Source organism: Macrotis lagotis, chromosome 5 (assembly GCF_037893015.1).
Source record: "Macrotis lagotis isolate mMagLag1 chromosome 5, bilby.v1.9.chrom.fasta, whole genome shotgun sequence".
Lineage (NCBI taxonomy): Eukaryota > Metazoa > Chordata > Mammalia > Peramelemorphia > Peramelidae > Macrotis > Macrotis lagotis.
The window spans coordinates 175,618,119-175,640,890 of NC_133662.1; the positions used below are offsets into that span (position 1 = coordinate 175,618,119).

Below are 22,772 nucleotides of genomic sequence, written 5' to 3' on the forward strand. Positions count from 1 at the left end.
TCCTTATTCTTTCCATTTAATCATTAAATTTATCATTTTTCTGGTTCTTCTTATTTCACATAATTAAGATTAAGTCATATCCTCCATATTTTGTTTTCTTCAAATTCATCAAGTCTTATATCATATTAATATAACAATATGTTCATATACCACAAATTTGTCAGTTGTTCCCCAATCAATGGCTATCTACCTTATTTCCAATTCAAAAAAAAATGTTGCTATATTTTGGTACATATAGGGACTTTATTTTGGATAAAAAAAAATATCCTTGTGTTATAAGCCTAGTAAGTAGAATCTGAGTCAGAGTATAGACATTTTAACTACTTTATTTCCCAAACTGCTTTCCAAAAATATATCAACTTACAGTTCCATCAACAATGCATTAATGTGTTTATCTTTTGGTAATCCATCCAATGCTGACTATTCTTGTCCTTTATCATCTTTACCAATTTACTGTGAGCTGATACCTCAGTTGTTTTATTTGTATTTCTTTTCTTATTAGAGATTTGGAGCATTTTTCAGGAACCTACTCTGGCAAAAATAAAGTTCTGACCAATCTTACACAATTTGCCAAAATGATGAATAACTAAAGTGAATATCGGATTAAACATTTAAAGGTATACTACTAAAAAAACCCAAACTAGAAGATAACTGAAAATTCTTATATTCAATCTCATGGGAAAGGCTTGGCATCAGAGATTACAGACAATGATTAGAAATACACACACACACACACACACACACACACACACACACACACACACATATTGTGAAAGATCAATGACCATTTCCCAAGGAACAAGTGGTCAAATGAAATGTACAAATAGTTATCAAAAGCACTGTACAATATTAACAATCACATGAAAAATGTTTTGTGATTTCACCTTGCTCATTTGCTATTTTATTGATTTGATTCATTTCTTTTTAATTAGATTAGCTAAAGATAACAATTTTTCTTAGTTTTTGAAGAATCATCTTTTAATTTCATTAATTATTTTCTATGTTTGTTTTCATTTCCAACTTATTCAATTCTCTGCTAAGTACTAATATCTGTTGTGTTTCCTTCAGATTTATTTGTTGGTTTTCTAATGTGTTAAAATGCATGCTTTTTCTCTTTCATTAATGTTTGTAATATTTTTCTTAAGATTTGCTTTAACTGCATCCCAGAAACTCTGATATGTTGCTTCATCATTATCATTCTTTCACATAATTATTGATTCTATGATTTGTTCTAAGACTCACTTATTTAGACTCACTCCTTACAATTATAAACTTACATCATTTATAATTACAGAATTATGTCTCTTTAGTTGCTATAATCTTTTTTTTAACAATGGCCCTATTCCCATAGGCTCTTTTCCTCACCCTTGATCTTCCCTCCCGTTTGTTGACTTCATTTTTATGTTCCAGTCCAAAAAGAATCACTTTTTATTATCTACCCTCTCTCTTTCTATTCCAGATTCGTCTCTATTTCATGACCCATATACTTATCTTGTACATCTCTATTCTCTGCATTCTTCCTAGAGTCAAAACTTCCATGTTAATGCATTCTGGGTTCTTTTCTTTATGTAGTTTCTGCCACTGTCTTGTAGAGATAGCCCATGTTATTGCCCCTTGTCATTGTCTCTCAGTTCTGGAAAAATACCAGTTCCTGTAGCCAACAGTTAAAAGACTGTTCTATGACAGTCCCCTTCCCCCCTCATGACCTTGACAATACAACTTACTGCTGACCAGCCACCCCCATGCTGACCCCCACTTTCTTTTCCATTCATCTCCCTAGATCCATTCCTTCCTAAACCCCAGGTGCCAGCTGCCTCAAAGAGTCCAACTCCCTTCTTTCCAGAAGTCAGTTGAGTAGTCTGTCAGCACCAAATCCCCACAGACAACACTTAACATATGGCTTCCCCATCTCCATTTACAAAACATCTCTTTTCACTTTTAAGAGCATTCATCAATGGAATCCCTCCCATTACCAAAATAAAATTCTCTCACCTCTCCTTTTCAATCCTTCTTTCTCCTATTTCATTGTAGGGTCTTGTCTCCTTCCCCTGATTGTTAACCTTTAATTTAACCTAAGCATTTCACATAGTCCTCTTTTTCTTCTCCTCCCCCTTCTATACACCCATTTTATAATGTATCCCACAAAAAGACATTAATTCACCTGAAGGCAGGGTATCTTGATTCTGTCCATAACATCCAGGCTCACACTTCTCCCGACTTTTGCTTTTATCCCATCTCCTTATATACATTTAGAAAGAAGTCCCTTAGTGGTCTCTGCAGTTGTTCTGTTGCTGTTGTCACTGATTGCTGTATTCATTAATCCACCTACATTTTAATTAGCTGAAATTTTTTGAGAAGCAAGTAAACTCTTCAAGTCTTGTTTTCTTTTTAAAAATGTTTCGCCTCTTTATTATTAAATGCTCATCTTTTTTTTCATTTATGGTTAAATTCAGATTTGCAGGGGCAAGTCACTCTGGGCTTCATCCATTGCTCTTTGGAATACTGGTGGATATAAAATAGTTTTCCTATTTTCTGATTTCCTGTCCTCTAGATTTGCTGACCTTTCTCTATGTTACTTGAAGAATTTTTTATTTCTAAATTGGATTATTAAATTTAAGTATGTGTCTTGGAGTTCAGAGTCTTAGGTTTTTTTCTGAAGAGGATCTTTCATTATTTCAAATAGTACTGCTTTTTTTCTGTGTTCTGAAGTTTTAGGGAGTTCTCTTGCATTATATTTGAGGTTTTTTTTGACTCGTCTTAACTGTTCTAGAAGACATTTACTTTTTTTTTAGCCTATCTTGTCTTCCAGTTCTATATGATCCCTTGAGGACGTTTTCTTTAATGTTACTGCTTTTTGTTTTTCTTCAGTTTTCATTTACTTTTGTGTTATCTGCATTCCCGATCAGTTGTTCCTCTCTTTTATGTCTTTAGTAAGACTTGCCATCAGAGATTCTGGCTTTTCCATTTTTCTCATTACTTTTGCTATACAAGTGATAAATCATACTTTCATTTTCATATCTCTTTTCAAAACACTTAGAAACAGTGTATTGTCATTCCATGTTCTCACATTTTATCTTCTGTGTTTTCAAGTGTTGAGTGATTTTTGCTTTGCAGTATTTAAAGAGGCCTAAACACATTTACTAAATCTGGAGTCCATATTTCCTTCTGCTACTAAGAATTTCTTTGTGGATTTGTCTGTTTATGCTTGAGGTCTTTTGATTTTTCACCTTTCTGAAATTCTTGGTAATTTCTGTGTTTTCCCTCCCCAACTTTCCATACACTTCACTTTTTGACTCCTTCCCCTCCTATGGTGATTTCCTTGACAGCTGGATCTCAAAGAGTCTCAGTCTTCTCCCATGTTGGGCAATTCAAAGTACATTAACCTGGATCTCTGCCCCAAAGTTACTTTTAGAGGGACAGAACTGGCTCTTTTCCTTAGGCTTAGTGGAGTGTCACATAGTCCTATCCGGCCTGTTCCCTCTGTTTCTCAGTTACCTGCCCAGGCAATTAAGGGTATTGCCATGATGTGGGGTTGATTTCTGTCCTTTGTAGTTTGGATCTCTGAAGTTCTGGGAAGAGTAAGGAAGGGATTCAGGTGTGGGGTTGAGCTCTATTTCAAGCATAGATACTGTCTGGTCCTGTTCCTCTTGCCTTCCTGTAGCGATCTTTATCAATACAGAGTGCTATCAGGATGCTGGTTGCTGGGGCCTCAGCAAATTTCTGCATTTTGGCTCTTGGATCTCCATGGCACAGGTAAGAAGGTAAGAATAGATTGTGTTTTTGTTACAAGTCCATGGATCCAGTTGGCTACTGCAACCTCACTGCATGGTGAGTGGTAGGGGTGGGGATGCTAATTGAATTCAAAGTAGACAATTGTTCATAGTTATTTTTTTAACCTTCTTTTGATTCTTATCTTAGACAATAGAATCAGTTGAAATCACTTTATCTTTGCTACACAATTTCTGTTTTGGAAAGTATAAGAGGTTGTGAGGATTAAGAGGAAAAAGGTCTAAACCTCCATTTAGGTGATCATGTAATCTGGAAGTTCCCTCCTCTTCTTTACTTTCTATTGTCTTACTGTTACAACAACAGTACTGCTGTGCTCTTCCCTGGACAAAACAACATCTGGAGTACTGTGTTCATTTCTTAGTGCCACATTTTAAGAAGGCTATATGTTGGAGAACAATCATAGTAGTTGACCAGGATAATGAAGTGCCTTGTGAACATGCTGAGAATTTAGTCAAAGATAGAGGGATATTTATTCTGTGGAAGAGAGAACTTGAGAGGAACATAATAGCTGCATTTAAGTATTTGAAGGGCCATTTTGCAGAAGATGTATTAGATTTGTTTTGTTCAGCAGAATGAGGAGCAATGGATAGAAGTTAGATGCAGATTCAAGCTGGATGTAAATAAAAATTGGAGATATCCAAAACTGATTGGGCTGCTTTAAGAGATAAAGAGCTCTCTACTCTCTTAAGTATTTTGAACTTAATAAACGTAAAAAAAGTTTCAAAACACAAAGAACAGAAACAAACTACAGATATAAAATTGTCAACTTCTAGCCTGTTTTTTCAAATGTATACTAAATTTAAAACAATACCAAAGTGTCTGCTTTTCTGCATCTTTATTTATTTATATATTTTAAGTTTATATATATCTATCTATATGTAAGTTTAAATGCATAAGTAATATAAACCTGATTTTTCCATCAAAATCACTTTAGAGTTGCTGACAAACAGGTATTTATGTCTTTATAGATTAATGTACTACAATGCAATGATTACAAATAGTATTTATATTTTTATCAATATTTCCCAATTTCTCTTAATGATTTATTTGAAAAAGCATTTTTGTGTATATTTCTTAGTTTTTTAAAATTACCTCAATTTTTAAAACTGAATCTCTTTGGCCTTCCTAAGTATATAATCCTGGTCTTCTGTACAGAAAAATATTTAACAGCTTCTCAGATATAGAAATAAAGCATGAAAATTAAATTAAAAGCAATAATCACTTGCAAACATTTTTAAGACTCTCAAACTGTAGCAGTGACAGGTGGTGGTGGTGACACACTGCTTATACATTTTAAATAAGAATGTCTCCATTGTTTTTACTACAGTTGCTCTTCACTTTTTTGTGCTAAAGAAAAAAATCTTCCCAGTCTTGTGCTTTTTGTTTTTATTTTAGGATCCCACCATACTTTCACTGGTAGTAGGAAACTCCTAGAAAACAGAAAAGGGCACCAAGAGGTTAGATGACTTGAGGTTAGATGACTTGCCCAGAGAGTCATTATGTTTGATAGATTTTGAATCTAGTCATCTTGACTCTGAGGACCACTCTTTATTTACTATGCCATGCTGCCTTTGTTCACTTTACAATGTGTTTTAAAACTTAAATGGAGGGGCAACAATGTGGTGCAGTGGATACAGCACCAACCCTGGAGTCAGGAGGACCTAAGTTCAAATCTGACCTCAGTCACTTACTAATTACCTAGCTGTGAGACCTTGGGTAAGTCACTTAACCCCATTGCCCTAAATTTAAAAAAAAACCATAAAGAAAGGATGCCTGCTTTAAAGGTCTCCTCAAATGAAAAAACACGTGAAAAGCATTTATTTAACACAAGCCTGGAACACATTAGCCACATTCTTCCTCCTGTCCCTTTTTGCTTATAGCCTCATGATTTTGAGGGATATGAATTATATATATGCTTAATTTCAAATAATTTTTAAATTCCTGGTCATTTGTCCTTCCTTGATCATAATAAATGATTTTAAAAGAAGGAACCTATTCTTTTTGCAATTTTACTTGAAATTTGCTTCCATAGCCATTAATGTTATGTTGCATGTTTGACTTGTTTTTCATTGTTACTTGAACATCATTTAAACAATTTTTTTTTTTTGGTTTTTGCAAGGCAATGGGATTAAGCAACTTGCCCAAGGTCAAACAGCTGGGTAATTATTAAGTATCTGAAACCAGATTTGAACTCAGGTGTCCTGACTCCAGGGCTGGTGTTCTATCCACTGTGAATTTAAACTGTCTGTATGTAAAAAAATACTCTATGGCCTGTATTTTTCTTCTAAAACCATCTCTCTTTTAGACTTCAGTTTCATTTTCATCAGAGAAAGAATAAAGTAGAATAGGGCTTATGTAGTTGAAGAAAGTCCTTGTAAACAGCTAGAAGGATTTGTTTATTAATTTAATCTTTTTTAATTTTTACTTGACAATTCTTATACTGGTTTATCTAATTTCTTTTTTGAAATTGATCTATTTGAAATTTCCTATTTTGTGACTTGCTATTTTTCTTTGAAATTCTTAATTTTATCATTATAAAGTTATTATACTATTCTGTCAATAACATTAGTCTGACAATTTTTCCTCAAGGCAAAATTGAATACCACTAACTATCCTTCTTTTAGTAATGTCAGATAGTTGAAAGAACAGTGGATTTAAGAGTCAGGAAAGACTAGATTTGAATTCTGAAACTTACTTTTGAACTCGAATTAAGAACTTACTGAGCAATCCAAAATTAACTTCCTTTCTACTTAAACGTCTTCCTTCCTCTCTGCTCCTTCTATCTCTTAACCTTCAGTTCTTGCAGATAGTAGTCTCCAACATCCTTCCCAGTATTGGCTACACTTTCTCTCATAAATTGGGGGGGGAATGGGAAAGAGTTGGAAAACATGTTGCTCCCTTTACAAGTTCTAGACTATCCCTCATCAGAAATAATTCAGTGACCTCTTCTCCTTTGAGAGTCATTTTCTTGCTGCCTCTGCACTCAGCAGAGCTAATTCAGTACCAGATTTGTCAGTACTTTCTTTTGGCAGTACCTAATTTATAATCCTGATGCTCTCCTGCTAAAATTCTATTCTTGCAACCCCTAATACTCCAAAAACATTAGCCTCTTGACCACCTCTATAATGGAATCCTGATTAGTCTTCTCCTGGCTCTCCCTTTTTTGTCTCCATTTGAAAATAATTCCTTTATATGATCCAATCAATCAAATAGATTTAATAATGGAGGAAGATTTCCCTCATGAAATATTATTTTCTTCTGTTTTTTGCTTCTTAGATTCTTTAGCCTTTGATGTTTTCTTTTCTTTCTTGAAGTCTCTCAAAGTGAGATTTTTTTCTTAAGCAAATCAAACAAAAAAAGAAAAAAAAAGAAAATCAAACAAAAATATACAATTCATGGACTTCTCAAAGCCTACCCACATTTTTCGTTGTGTTATCTGAAAGCACTTCCTTCTGTTTGATCAATTTATACACTGAATCTCTGCTTACCTGTGATTTTTCTGAAGAGATGACTAGTTCTTTCTTTTTGCTGAATATACAATTTTCTTCTTTAATCAATACACATTTAATTAATAAATATTTACAGCTGAAAGGAATCTCAGAAACCTTCTAGTTTAACTCCCACTTTCTAGGGCTTTATACTAGGATATGCTCTCCTCTCTAGATTTCTGACAAACTGCTCTCTCTTGGTGCTTCTACCTGTCCAAATATTCCTCAGTATCATATGCGGGCTCTTTATTCATATCATGACCACTGTGAGTTTCCCCCAAGAGTCTATCCTGGGGGGGCGGTTAGGTGGCACAGTGAATAGAGCACCAGCCCTGGAGTCAGGAGGACCTGAGTTCAAATCTTGCCTCAGACACTTAAAAATTACCTCGCTGTGTGGCCTTGGTCAAGCTACTTAACCCCACTGCCTTGCAAAAAAAAAAAAGAGTCTATCCTGGACCCTCTTTTCTTCTCATACTCTTTGGTTTGATAATCTTATTTTTTACAATGAGCTCAATTATTATCTCTATGTAAATGATACCTAGATTTATATGATCATTCCTGGTTTCTCTTCCAATTTTTAAATCATGAACTGCCTTACGCTAAACCTTTTGAACTAGATATCCTATAGATATTTCAAACTCACTATGTCCAAAACAACTCATAATTCCTCCACCCAAACCCTTGGCCTCTAATCAACTTTTGATTATTGCTGAATGGACCACTGCTTACAACATCACCATTCTTCCAGTCAATCAGTGTCACCTTCAATTCCTCAACTATCACCTCACAAATACAATCCATTGACAAATCTTGTCTGTTCTCTAAATTCTCTTCTTTGCATTCAAATGGCTACTAGTTCAAGTCCTTAGCATGCCCTATCCACTTGAATCACCACAAAAGTGTTTTGGTAGCAGATGGCTAAATTTTATTTATTTTATAATTTATACCTTTCATTATGAACTTAAAAACCAAAAAAGCATTTTCTGTATGGAGCAGAAGGCAAAAAGAGGATTCTAAATAAAACCATGAATTTCAAACCTCATTTTCCACCAAAATTATATAATAAAGTCTTCATGTTACTTTCAATACTGTATAGCTTATCTGGGCTCCTTTTTAAACTTCCTTTTCTCTTCTGTGTTTTGAAAAATGTTTCAATGTACCTGTTTTGGGATATCACTAATTCTTTGTTTCTCCCCTTCTCTGCATCCCCAATTAGTCAAAGGAAAGAAAGAAAAAACACCCTTGGATAAACAAATTTAAACAAAATGATATCTAGCATTTATACAGTAAGATTTGAAAAGCACTTGGCATATATTATCTTATTTTATCCTCACTATACTGTGAGGTAGGTAGTATTATTATCCCCATGATGCAGATGAAGAAAATGAGGCACATAGAGTTTAAGTGTCTTGCCTAGGTCACCCAGTTGAGGTGTCTGAGGCAAAATTGGCATTCAGGTCTATGACTCTTGAGTTCAGTGCTCTTATGAACTGCTCTACCCAGTTACCTTGGCAAACCATGTCCAAAAAGTCTGTTTTTGTTCTTTATCCCCCTTACTCTTCCACCAACACATAAATATAGGTTCTAGGAAGAAATGCTTGATCAGTCTTAAGACTTTCAAAGTCATTTTTCTTTACAGTATTGTTGTCTTTGCATAAACTCATCTTGATTTTGCTCACTTCACTTTACATCAATTCAAACTATCAAGGATTGTGAAACTGTCTCTTGCATCATTTTTTACGGTGTGATAAATTTTCACTACATCCAAATATCACAATTTATTTAGTCATTTTCCAATTGTCTAAAAGGTGAACTAAAGCAATCTAACCTCCTGAGATCCTAATTTTTTGCTTTTCTTTTTTCCCTTAAGGATAAATGTTTTGCTTGTGATTCTTCTCTCCTTGATATTATCCCTCTAAAACACTTGTTTTCCTATTGAGTTATGTATTCCTATACATGCTTGTTTAGGTATATATGTATTTTCAATCCCTCTGATGTCTTCTTCCTCCAAGTTTATATATTCTTTTCTCATTCTCCCAAAATGAGATGTTCATATATTTAATGAGAACCTTTTTATCTTCCTTTCTATATTGGCTAACTTCCTCTTTTTACCCTCCCTTTTCTTTCCCCTCTTAAACTCTCAGAATAGAACTAATATACTGTCAGATCCTCTTTTTTTAATCTCCCTCACTGTCCTTTTGAAGATATCCAAGTTCTGAAGGTACACTTGTTTCTTCTTTACCATTAGAAAGTTAGTATTATATCATCACACATCTCCTTTCTTTTTGGGCCGGGGCAGAATTTGTGTCTTTATTTCTAATTTCTCCCTCAGATCAGGCCTTTTTATCAGAAAAGCTTAAAAGCCATCTCTTTCATTAAAACAACAGTTGTAGGTTTTAGGCAAATGGGGTTAAGTGGCTTGCCCAAGGCCACACAGCTAGGTAATTATTAAGTGTCTGAGACCTGATTTGAACCCAGGTACTCCTGACTCCAGGGGCCCGGTGCTTTATCCGCTACACCACCTAGCCACCCCAAAACAACAGTTTTCTAATTGATCTTCCAGGTATGAACATTTCAGACCCTCTGCCTGATGAACTTTGAAGGATCTTTATCGCCTCCAGTGCTTGAATGGATAATGACATTGTAAATCAAGTTCTATCTCCTGGCCCCTTCCAAACCTTTGTTTCTTCATACTTTTACCACCTCCCCTTGCCTCTTGCAATGCACACACTCTTTTTTTTTTTTTTTTTTAGGTTATTGCAAGGCAAATGGGGTTAAGTGGCTTGCCCAAAGCCACACAGCTAGGTAATTATTAAATATCTGAGGCTGAATTTGAATTCAGGTACTCTTGACTCCAGGGCCGGTACTCTATCCACTGTGCCACCTAGCCACCCCCACAATGCATACATACTCTTAATATAATTCAGTAACACTGACCTCTTTGCTACTTATACAGACTATTTCATCTCTTGTCTTGGTACCTCATGTCTGGAGTATTTTTCTCTTCACCTCTACCTCAGTTTCTATAGCTTCTGACAAGCCTCAGATCAAATCCTGCCTTCTTCAGGCAGCCTTTCCCTGCTCTTCAGCAGCTAATATTTTCATCTCTGACATCACCTTTCATCCAGTCTATTTCTTATATTTACTTAATTATTTACCTGCTGACCCTCCTATTATTAGATGAGCTTCCTTGCAGGCAGGGACAGTTTCTGCCTTTGTCTACCTAGAATAATACATAATAAAACACTTAATAAAAATAAATAAAAGCACTAAATAAAACCTCTCTGAGAGTCAGCTTCTTCATCTATAAAATGGGGAGAATACTTCCAAACGGTTTTTGTTAAGAAAGTACTCTAAAACAATGCTACTAAATAAAATGAAGTTTTTTTTAATTCTACTTCCACCCTAAAATTTTACTTTGTTTTAAATCTCTACGTGTTATATATATGCTATTTTAATGTGCCTATGTCTTTATTCCACTACTATAGAGTTGAAGCTCCACGAGAGCAGAAACTAAGCTTTATCTCAATTTTGAAACTTTTCTACTGCTTAAAAGTAATAATTCAGCAAGTTTCTCCTTTATCCTTCTCACATTCTTTAAAAGAAGGTTCCTATTCTTACCAGTTTTTGCCCTATTTTCTCTCCTTTCACAATTTCATTACCTCCAATAGCTTCAATTATCACATCTATGCAAGTGGTTTAAAATTATATATTTTAAATCTCAATCTACACTTGAGCTTCAGAACTGCATTTCCATTTAATTTGATTGTTTCATTGGTTGTCCTCCAGGAACCTCAAATGGTATCTTCTCCTTAAACTTACTTCTTCTAACTTTTCTATTACTGCTGCTGGTACTACCAGTTTCCTAGATATCAGTGCTTGAAATCTTGGCATCACCTTGGTATCTGATTCCTCCCCCACCCCCACATCCTACAGATGGTTAGATCCCATGTAAAATTTAAGGAAGTACATTGACAAGAATTATATAGGTAATAAAGGCACGGATAAGAACTGGAGGGAATATCAACATTGATGAAAACAGAAATCCAGATAATATGTATGTGTATTCTATTGACAATCATTGCACATGATTGTTTCATTATTTGTCACACATCAATCTAGTTTAAAAGGGCAAAGTTGGAAAATAAGAATTACCCAATGGTGATTTTTTAAAACTAAGTTGTAATAAGAGAAAAAAACAGGTGGTTTTACTTAACAATCATTGTACTAGAAAAGAAAAATATATTTAGTATTTTTATATGAGTTTATTATTAGCATGATCATTGCAACTTGTAAAATATATATTTAAAATAATGATTAGAAAACAAAAAATATTCTTCCTATGTTAGAAAGTGATTGAAAACATGACTTGATGATTGGTTATAAAGGTGTTATAAGGAATGATTAAAAGGCTTCAAAATTATATCATGTGGGAACCAGCTGAAGAAATGAAGGATATGTACATACCCCCAAGGATGTATATCTAGCTTTGTGTCACTTTGTTTTTATTAGTGACATTGATAAGGGCATAAATCTCATGCTTATCAAATAGGTGATACAAAGGTAGAAAGAAGTATAATATGTTGAAGCATCTAAAAAAGTTCCTGAAAAGCTACTCTGAACTAAATCTAGTAAGATGAAATTTAAGACTAGGATGGGGGGGGCAGCTAGGTGGCACAATGGATAAAGCACCGGCCCTGGAGTCAGGAGGACCTGGGTTCAAATCCACACTCAGACACTTAATCATTACCTAGCTGTGTGGCCTTGGGCAAGCCACTTAACCCCATTTGCCTTGCAAAAACCTTAAAAAAAAAGACAAAAAAAGACTAGGATAGGGACTAGGCCTGTGATTTTATTGGTACAGAATACTCTTTTTTTTTTTTTTTTTTTTTTAGGTTTTTGCAAGGCAAATGGGGTTAAGTGGCTTGCCCAAGGCCACACAGCTAGGTAATGATTAAGTGTCTGAGACGATTTGAACCCAGGTGCTCCTGACTCCAAGGCCGGTGCTTTATCCACTGCGCCACCTAGCTGCCCCCACAGAATACTCTTGACTGAGGAAGAAGTTCACCTATCAATGCTGGTTGGTGCCTTTACTGCAACTAGTTGTCCTAAGAGAATTGCCTAAAGCTAAGAGTTTAAGAGACTTGCCCAAGATCACATGAAGGAATCAGGACTCAAACCCAGGTCTTCCTGGCTCTGAAACTGAACAACAAGGGTAAATACAGTTTTATATTAGGCTTCAAAAAGTCAATAGCACAAATACAATAAAGGGGAACTATGACTAGGTAGCAATTTATTGGAAAAAGATCTGAGGACTGTAATAGACTGAAAACTCAATATAAGTAAACAGTATCATATGGCAGTTGAAAATGATAATATAATCTTAAACTGCATTAAGGGAGGCATAGTATCATTTGCCCTGGTCAGATCACATTTGGAGTAATGGGTTTAGGTCTGGGTGACACAAGTTAAGAAAGACATTGATAAACTAGGGGAACATTCAGAAAAGGGTGACCAGGAATATGAAGGGCCATACCAATTAAAGATCTGTTAAAGGAAATAAAAGATGTTTAAATTGGGAGAGGAGAATACTTAGAATCATAGAGCTGGTAGGGACCTTATAGGCTCAGCCCCACATTTTATAGATGAGTAAATTGAGGTCAAGTGAGGTTAATAAACTGCTGAGATTCACACAGCTGGGTGGAGTGTCCCCTCGGGGTTCAAATCCAGTTCTTTCTGAATTCAAGTCCAGCAACTATTCATCATGCTGCTATGATAGTTGATTTCAAGTATGTGTAAGGCTAGCTCATAAAAAGAATAATTAATTTTATTCACTGTGGTCACTGAGGATAGAACTAAAAAAAACTGAGGGAAATTTAGAAAGGCAGATTTAGGTTTAATATAAGTGAAAACTTTCAAACAATTAGGTCTTCAAAGGAAGGGGAAATGAGCACTTGCTGAATATAACATTGAAGGAATACAGTTCAGGTCAAGTACTGAACTGTTGTCATCCCTTCCAACTCATGTGGTTCCATGATATACAGACATAGTTCCTTACTTTTTTCAGGGTTTTTAATCTAAAATGAGTAAATTTAGACATGGATAAGTAACCATAATATATGCAATAAAATGTAAATTTTCACTAATCTGGTGTGGGGACCTATGTCAATGCTACAAGGCATAAGTTTGGTTAAGTTGTTTCAGAAAATGTTACAGCATTTAAATTTTTGGTATAAGAAATAGGAAACAGTCACAAATGAATTAAGTGGTTATCTTTTATGTTTCTATTTCTTAAATGACTAGTAATATTTTGTTATGGCAACAAATAAACGAATATATTAGATGCTAACTTATTTTTCAAATTACAATACTGTTAGATCATTCAAAATACAAATAGTACTTACCGGTGGATATGTATGTAGAGCATAAGTATTGCCTCGTATAACTCTTCTGTCATACATAATGTTTCCATAACGAAGAGGTTCTTCTTCTCTAGAAAATGTCAAATTTAAAGTGACCATTAATTATTAATTATTTTTGTAAAGGTGAATTAAGTAGTAAAAGCATTTTTTAGGATGAATATGTTAAAAGAATACTTTTCTTACCAAATAGTACATATGTGAAAAATGGTCCTCTTAAAAATAGAGCTTGCCAGACATTAGTGATAAATTGCTTCATTTGAGGATTTGAAATAAATTAATAAAATAATCATGATTTATATTTAATAAATTAATAAAGTATTCTTACTGTTTGGTATTTTAGTTTTTAAATGAATCTAATAATCTATCATCAGCAGAGCATATTAATGGCAGAATAAACATTAATATTTAAAAATATGTTAAATCACTAAAGTTCCATTCTGATATACATTACTGAACAATGGAGGTTACAGTCTTTGAGCTTTCTAAAAGGCAGAATAAATTATCATGTAGGTCTTAGTAAGTTGAAAAAGCTTTGCCCAAGGGTCCAGGGATTCAATCTCTCTCTCTCTCTCTCTCTCATTTAATCCACAAATATGTCTTTATCCATGTAAGTAGAAGACACTGGTCTAGGCATTACAGAAACAAAAGGAAAAAAATCAAGCAATTCTTACTCTTAAAGAACTTACCTGCAAATGGGATACAAGATACAAATAGATAAATACATGATTCCAAATCCTAAGCAGACAAAGGCCCATCACCAAGACAATTAGCCACCAAATAATAATTTTTGTAAAGATCATTCTTGAAACAGATAAAAATATATTATACCCCTCAGCCCTTTTAGCAGTGGAAGAATGCTAAGGATCCACAAAAGACGGTCTACTAACATTAATTTATTTGTTCAATTAACTTTGGAACCATCTTATCTTGACTCTTCTTTCTCTTTCCTCCTTCCACCCAAACCCAACTTTGGTATAGTCTATCTCCCAAATCCACTGCCTGACTCTTTCTTAACTTTATCTCCATTCAAAAAGCCACCATTTGTTTCTAGGTTCAAGTTATTGAACAAAATAGCCTTGCAATAAACAAAGAGCCTTCCTCCTCTTATAACCTCATTCCTTTATAATGCATATCCTTTACTTAGCTAGCTACCAAAATAATCTTTCTGAGGCATAGATATGACCAGGTCATTTCACAATGGCACTAGGTTAAGATATAAATTAGATGCATTTCAAGGAACTGAATTTCAAGGGACCCTAAAAAGGGTGTCTCATTTTAGCAAAGTGATTATCTTTCCTGGCAAAGATAGTTTGTGAATTCTTTGGCTTTTTTTTATTGTGATAAATTTTTGCAATCAGTTAAGCTTTCTCCAAAGCTTGTCTTCTTTCTTGTATGTCTCATTTTTCAGAGACAATAGCTTGTTTTAAAAGATTGGCTGAAAGCTGCTCTAAATTGTGCCAGTCTTGTTTGCACTTTAGTCCTTTTTCTTATAGTTTGGTATTTACTTTGATCATTTCTCTGACCAACTACTAATCTAAATACCATAAATGATTTTGAAATGATCATGATAAAGATTCTTCCTCTCAAATAAAGGGACTGAATTTAGAGTGAGAAAAATCTAGGTTTTAATACTGATTCAACTGCTTGTTAGCTCAGTGACTGAGGAAGTCCCTTGAATTTTGAAAGTTTATTTGTCAGCTAGAACTGAAGATACTTGTATTACCTGTTTCATGAATAGCTCGGGAAGACATCAGTTTTTGAGAACAAGCAAAATACTGCAAGGATGAAACAAGATGAAGAACAGTGCTGCTTCAAATAATCAGAAGGACCTATGATCTCGATTGTAGTTCTCTCCAACAATGAACTCCAACAACTATGCCTCATGTGTATGCTATGTGACTCTTGCTCAGGTCCTGCTATGAGTTCACAACATATGGTTCATCTCACAATACATCTAAGGCCTTCCTCGATTTCTTCAGACATTGCAAGGGTACCAGTGGATACACTGGCTGTTCATCTGTGATCTGCCATTCCTCATCCCCATCCCAGCCTTGTCACCAGACATTGCTTTGAGGTTCCTTGCTGACAACTTGTAACCTGCTTATACTTATCATGCATCTCTCCACAGCTGTCTCTGTGAGATTCATTTGTTCTCCCTTGGAGACCTTTATTTCATGTTATCACTTGTTGGAAAAATAAGACTCTAAGGTAAGAACAGAGGTCAGACTTGGACCTACTCAATCTCCCTGGGACACATTTTGCCAATTTGTAAAATGAGGGAGAACCTCTAAGTTCCCCTTTAGACTCGATATCCATGAACCTGTGCAAAACATGGGATCTGGCATGAAATTCAAATGAAATAATCTTGAGAGTATTTATAATTGAAAGCTAAAGAATAAGACACAGGGTTTTTTTTTTCCTGTTACATAGTCTTGAGGTCAACAAAAGTAGCTTAAGTTTGGACTCTTCACCTTTATACCATCTATGTATTAAGCAAAGAAACAGCAAAGAAATAATAAGAAGAGAGGATGGCTAGCAATGGAATGATCACATCCAAAAGAAATCCACCCTGAAGACTACAACTTCAAGTGCATTTCAAGGGTGATTCTCCTTTAAAAAGAAGAATAATAGTAATAATATTTATGCAGTACTTTATAGCTTACAAAACATCAACCTTACAATAGTCCTGTGAAATAGGTAACACAACTATCTTTAGAACTAGCTCACAAATAAGGAGACTGAGTCCCTCAAAGCACTTAAATCGGACTAAAATTCAGTTCCTCTATTTGAATGGAAGAAAGGATTGAAGGACAGGGGAAAAACCAGATAAAAAAGGTCAGGAAGAGAGGAGAGTGATCAAAATGACAGCCACTGAACAACATCAACAACTTGAAAAGAACATAAGTACCCCCACCAACAGAGTAAAGTGCACAGGGCTGGGAGAGATATAATGAAGGAAAAAGGTTTGAGTCTCTGAACTCACAATCCAGTAAAAGAAGGCATATGCAAATGTGAAAGATGCAAACCAAAAGTCATGAGAGAGTAGAGAGAATTCTTGATTGGATCAGAAGTTAACTTAAATTCCAATTTTGCCACTTCCTCATGTGTAACCTTGGATAAAGAACTTAATCTAATCAGGAGGTTGGATTAAATGATCTCTAAAGGCCCATCTGGGGCAGGCAGGTGGCATAGTGGGTAGAGTGTTGGACCTGGAGTCAGGAACACTCATTTTCCTGAGTTCAAATATGACAATATGGCCTCAGACAATTACTAGTGGTGTGACCCTAGACGGGTCATTTAACCCTGTTTGCCTCAGTTTCTCATCTATAAAATGAGTTGGAGAAGGAAATAACAAACCATTCTAGTATCTTTGACAAGAAACCCCCAGAGGGGTCATGAAGAGTAGGTCACAAGGTCCTTTCCAGTTCTAAATATGCGCAATCTAAAATCTGGAAGAGATCATTATTATACCCTTACTCTTCAGGATGATTCTCATACTAAGAAACCATGATGAAAGAAGTAGTTTATCAGGAATTTTATGGAATATGGTTCACACTAAGCAAAACGCTCAAAAATCATCCATCAGTGATATAGCACTCAGAAAGTATCCATACCTTCTTGGTCATCTTCCATAGTTATCTATGGAACTTTATCTTGACATTATGTGGTTACCAATGAAGCAAAAGGTCACAACAGGCCCATCTGCTTCTAGTTACATAATTTTTTGATATTATCTTTTACCTGTTTCTACTCAGGTTTTCTTTAATAATATGCTGTTGCCTACTTATAAGTAGAAGACAACTTGCTGTGAAAACTTCCCTTCTAGCTTATCGGGCATGAAATTGCTCAAGACTTCAAAACTTCATATTTTTTTTTTATTTTTTATTTTAGATTTTTGCAAGGCAATGGGTTAAGTGGCTTGCCCAAGGCCACACAGCTAGGTAATTATTAAGTGTCTGAGGCTGGATTTGAACTAAGGTACTCCTGACTCCAGGGCTGGTGCTCTATCCACTGCGCCACCTAGCCACCCCCCAAAACTTCAGATTTTTAAATTGTAGACTTACAGAAATCTATCTAGTCAACCTGTTTGAAGACATAATCTGTATGGAATATGTACCAAAAATGTCACATCATTTCAAAAGCTATACTGCTACATTACCCACATGGAGAACATGCTTAAATTCTACCATGAAGGGAAACAATCTCAAAACAAAAACAAAAAAACAAAACTCAAAAACTCTTGTTATTGATTGTTCTAAATATTAGATATTTTCCCCATAGGGTAAGAAGGTATTCAGTTATATGCTGGGAATGGAAAAATACAGAATCACCCATTTGCAAATTTTTTTTCATTTTCATTTCTCTGTATGAATTTCTCAACTTTTTACTTCTGTCAAGGGCACCATCATCTTTTTCCGGTCACCTAGACCTTGCAATAGTTATTTTCAACCTTTCTTTTTACCCCCTGCAACTTGCTCTCATCCCATCAATTGCCAAGTTTTGTAGACAACTTTATAAGTCACAGGCATATATTAAATGCTTACTTAGTGCCAATTTCATGCAGATAATAAGGAAAGGCAAAAATAGTCTCTGCCCTGAAGTAGCTCAAATTTTAATAGAAAAGGTAACAATGCAAACAACTACATACATACAAAATGTATACAGTGTGAATTTAGGAGGATTTCCTGAGAAGGAAATCATGGGATGTGGGTGGGAGGGAATGGCTGGGAAAGGCCTCTTGCAGAGGGCAGGATTTGATCTGTAAAAAAAAAAGCCAAGGATAACAAAGTGGAGGTGAAAAGGAAAGGGACAGCCACTGAAAAGGTTTAGAGCAGGGAGACAGAGATTCATGGAAGAGGAACAAGTAGGCCATGTTACTGAATTGAAGTAAATAATAGTAAAGTATAAAAAGACTAGACATGTCAGAAGGGACCAGATGGTTAAGATCTTTGAAGGCCAAAGGAAGGGTTTTATATTTGATACTGGAGACATCAGGGAGCCACTTCTTTGCTTTAGAAAAATTACTTTGGTGATTGAGGATAGACTTGGGGCAAGGAGACCAACAAGCAGATTATTATAATAGCTTTGCATCAGGGGTGGCTAAGAAGAGAGGTATAAACATCAGCGATGTTGCCAAGGTAGGGATTTAGTAACAGGATAGATGTAAGAGATGAGTACAAGTGAGAACTTTGATTTTCTCATCTGAGAACTGCCTGTTCAATTTTTTTAATTTTTTTTTTTTAGGTTTTTGCAAGGCAAATGGGGTTAAGTGGTTTGCACAAGGCCACACAGCTAGGTAATTATTAAGTGTCTGAGACCAGATTTGAACCCAGGTACTCCCAACTCCAGGGCTGGCGCTTTATCCATTGCGTCACCTAGCCACCCCCTGTTCAAATCTTTTGACTCCAATTTATTTATCAATTGGGGAATGATATGTATTCCTATAAATTTGCTACCTATAAATTATAAATTTGTACCTGCATTTGCTACCTATAAATCATAAATTTGTACCTCTATGATTACACCACAGAGGTGCCATGGGCAATAAAGGAAACTGGGAAAAAGAGTTGGGAGGAAAGATAATCAGTCTTCTTTGGTATTATTAAGTGTGATATATCTACAAGATCTTCAGTTTAAACTATAAGCAATTGGTGATGGGAACTTAGGTGAGATTAGGGCTAGTATACTAATCTGGCAGTCATCTGTTTAGAGATGATCATTTGAACTATGGAATGGATGAGATCACCAAGTGTTAGGAGTAGGAGCAAATTGGGAGGAAGATCCAGCAAAAGAGACTGAGGAAGAGCAGTCAAACAAGTAGGAAGAAAACCAGAAGACAACAGTCTTGTAAGCTTAGAAAGGAAAGGAGACAGTACTCAAGAGAAGGGAATGATCAACAGTATCAAAGGATATAGTTCAAGAAGAATGAGGTTTGAGAAAAGGACATCAGATTGGTAATTAAGAGATCACTGAATAGCAATCTACTTTTTGATATACCCAAAGTCTCCAGCTTCTGGGATAAGAATTCACTCTTTAACAAAAATTGCTGGGGAAAATTGGGGAAAAAGTTTGGTAGAAAACAGGTATAGACCAAAATTTCACACCTTACACCAAGATAAGGTATAGGCACAGATTTAGGCATAAAGGGTGATAGAGTAAATCAATTAGGAGAACAAAGGTATCTATCAGATTGATGAAGAGGGGAGGAGTCTATGACCAAGCAAGAGATGAAGATCATTATAAAATGTAATTTTAATTACATTAAATTAAAAAGGTTTTGCACACATAAAAACCAATTCAACCTAGACTGAAAGGAATTCATTAAATTAGGAAATAATTTCTACAGCTAGGGTTTCTGATAAAAGACTCATTTCTGAAATATATATAGAACTGAGTCAAATTTATAAGAATGCATGTCATTCCCCAATTGATAAATTGGAGTCAAAAGGTATGAACAGGCAGTTCTCAGATGAAGAAATCAAAGCATCTACAGTCATGAAAAAATTCTCTAAATCATTATTGGTTACAGAAACAAAAATTAAAACAAATGAGGTACCACCTCACACCTCTCAGATATGATGGATTTGCTCTTCTCAGCAGTACAATAATCAAAGACAATTCTAAATGACTTGTGATGGAAAATACCATCCACATCGACAGAAGGAACTATGGAATCTTGAATGCAGACCAAAACATACTATTTTCAATTGTTAAAATTTGTTTTGTTTTTTCTTTAATGGTTTCCCCTTTTTTGTTTGACTTTTCTTTCACAATGTGATTAATAAGGAAATATGCTTAACATGTTATTCTTGTATAATCTATACTGGATTACTCTCTGTCTAGGGGAGAGGATGGCAAAGGGAGAAAAATGTGGAACTCAAGACCTTACCAAAAAAAATGATTGTTGAAAACTATCTTTACATGTAGTAGGAGATATGTATATATATATATATATATGTATATGTATACATATATATATAGATAGATAGATAGATATAGATATATATGCATTTTTAAAGAGAGATCATTGGTAATTTTTGTAGAGCAGTTTCAGTTGAATGATTAAGTTGGAAACCTGACTGTGTAGGGTTTAAAAGAGAGAGAAGAGAGGAAGTGAAGGCAAAAGTGAAGGCAAAATAGACCATTTTTTTTTTGAGGAGTTTAGCCACATTTTATTATCTCCATTCAGAGTCATCAGGCCCTCATCACTGGATTACCACATTAGTCTTCTAATTGGTCTCCCTACCTCAAGCCTCCAGCCTTTCCAATTCATCTTTCTATACCATACAGGTCTGATATCACTCAAACTCCACCAACTCCCTTGTGACCTCTAGAATCAACCATAAAACTCCTCCACTTAGAAGCTCTTTACAACCCCCAATTCAACTAACCTTTCCAGACTCATCATAAATAACTCCTCTTCACATACTTTTCAACTCAATCATACTGGTGCTTTTTTCCCTTTTTGCTCCTGCTCACATATGACAAGTCTATTTCCCGGAGGCTTGGCAGAGGCAGGGTGACCGCAGTCAGGGAGTCTTCACTGCTGCCTCTGACAATCTCTAGCATTGCTTGAGCTTTACTGCTCAGAAATGAGGCCCCTCTGCATTATGGGACAGCAAAGGGGCCTTGACTTTACTCATACCACATCTCCTTCAAAAGTATATTGATTAAGGGCAGCTAGGTGGCTCAGTGGATACAGCACCAGCTCTGGAGACAGGAAGACCTGAGTTCAAATTCAACCTCAGACACTTAATAATTGCTTAGCTGTATGACCTTAGGCAAGTTGGCAAGTTACTTAACCCCACTGCCTTAAATAAAATATAAAAAAAAAAAGATAAAATGAACCATATTGATTAAGCCACTACAATTTGCTGAGCCTGGGATTAAGAGTTGGAAATGCAAAGGCAAACATCAAATAGTCCCTTCTGTCAAGGAGCAGTGTCTGCCCTCTGGAATCCAAACTCCTTAAGGACAGGAACAGTTTCAATTATGGCTTTATTAATAACCTTTTCACCTACTACAGTGCCTAAAATAGTGTCTTGGAATACATTATGAGCTTAATAAATGCTTGTTGGTTGAATGGTGAACTACATTTGGGTACAATTCTAGCTCTGAATATTCAAATATCTATTTTTATTTTTAAAAAACCCACCAGATTATTTAGAATTCAAACTTCATACTCAGAGCAGGAATTCTTAATTTTTTTAAAATTCTGATCTTTGTATTTCAATATAATTAGTTTCTTTTGTAATTCTATATATTTTACTTTACAAATTCAAAAACATTATTCTAAGGAGTCCAGTCAACAAACATTAATCAGCGCCAAGTAAGTCCAGGTATTGAGGTAAGGTCTATTAAAACAATGGGGCAGCTAGGTGGCACAATGGATAGAGCACTGGCCCTGGAGTTAAGAGTACCTGAGTTCAAATCTGACCTCAGACACTTAATAATTAACTAGCTGTGTGATCTTGGGCAAGTCACTTAACCCCATTGCCTTAAATTTAAAAAAAAATTAAAAAAAAAAGCAGTCCCTGCTCACAAGTTAGTCAGTAGATAAACACTTATTACACACTTGTAATATGTCTTTTACAAATATGTCATTTGACCCTCACAACAGCACTGGGAGGAAGGTGCTGTTCTTATTCCTATTTTACAGATAAGGGAATTGAGGCAGCCAGAGGTTAAGTGACTTGCCCTGGATAAAACAGGCCAGTGTCTCAGTTAGGGTTTGACCTTCACTGCTGACCCTGCACTCCAACCCATTATATTAGCCAGCTGCCTTGTAATTTATAGGGGAATCAAGTATGAGCAAACTAGAAAAGCAGCAAGGGCAAGATGATGAAGGACTTTATTTTATTTTATTTTATTTTAGGCTTTTGCAAGGCAAACAGGGTCAAGTGGCTTGCCCAAGGCCACACAGCTAGGTTAAGTGTCTGAGGCCAGATTTGAACCCAGGTACTCCTGACTCCAGGGCCAGTGCTTTATCCACTACGCCACCTAGCTGCCGGGATGAAGGACTTTAAAAGCCAAATTGAGGATTTTGCATATGTTCTTGGAGTTAATAGAGTTA

The 22,772-nt window shown here is 35.4% G+C and overlaps 1 protein-coding gene across 3 annotated transcripts in view; it reads right to left on the reverse strand.

Annotated features, from left to right (window-relative positions):
- RSPH3 (radial spoke head 3) overlaps window positions 1-22,772 on the reverse strand; it is a 120,950-nt gene that overhangs the window by 62,277 nt on the left and 35,901 nt on the right. For 2 of the 3 annotated variants that reach the window (XM_074187950.1, XM_074187949.1), the window contains one exon: window positions 13,682-13,769. In XM_074187950.1, the coding sequence (XP_074044051.1) occupies window positions 13,682-13,769 (88 nt within the window). Of the gene's footprint in view, window positions 1-2,161; window positions 4,285-13,681; window positions 13,770-22,772 lie in introns of those variants that run through there. The other variant, XM_074187951.1, reaches the window with a different exon arrangement.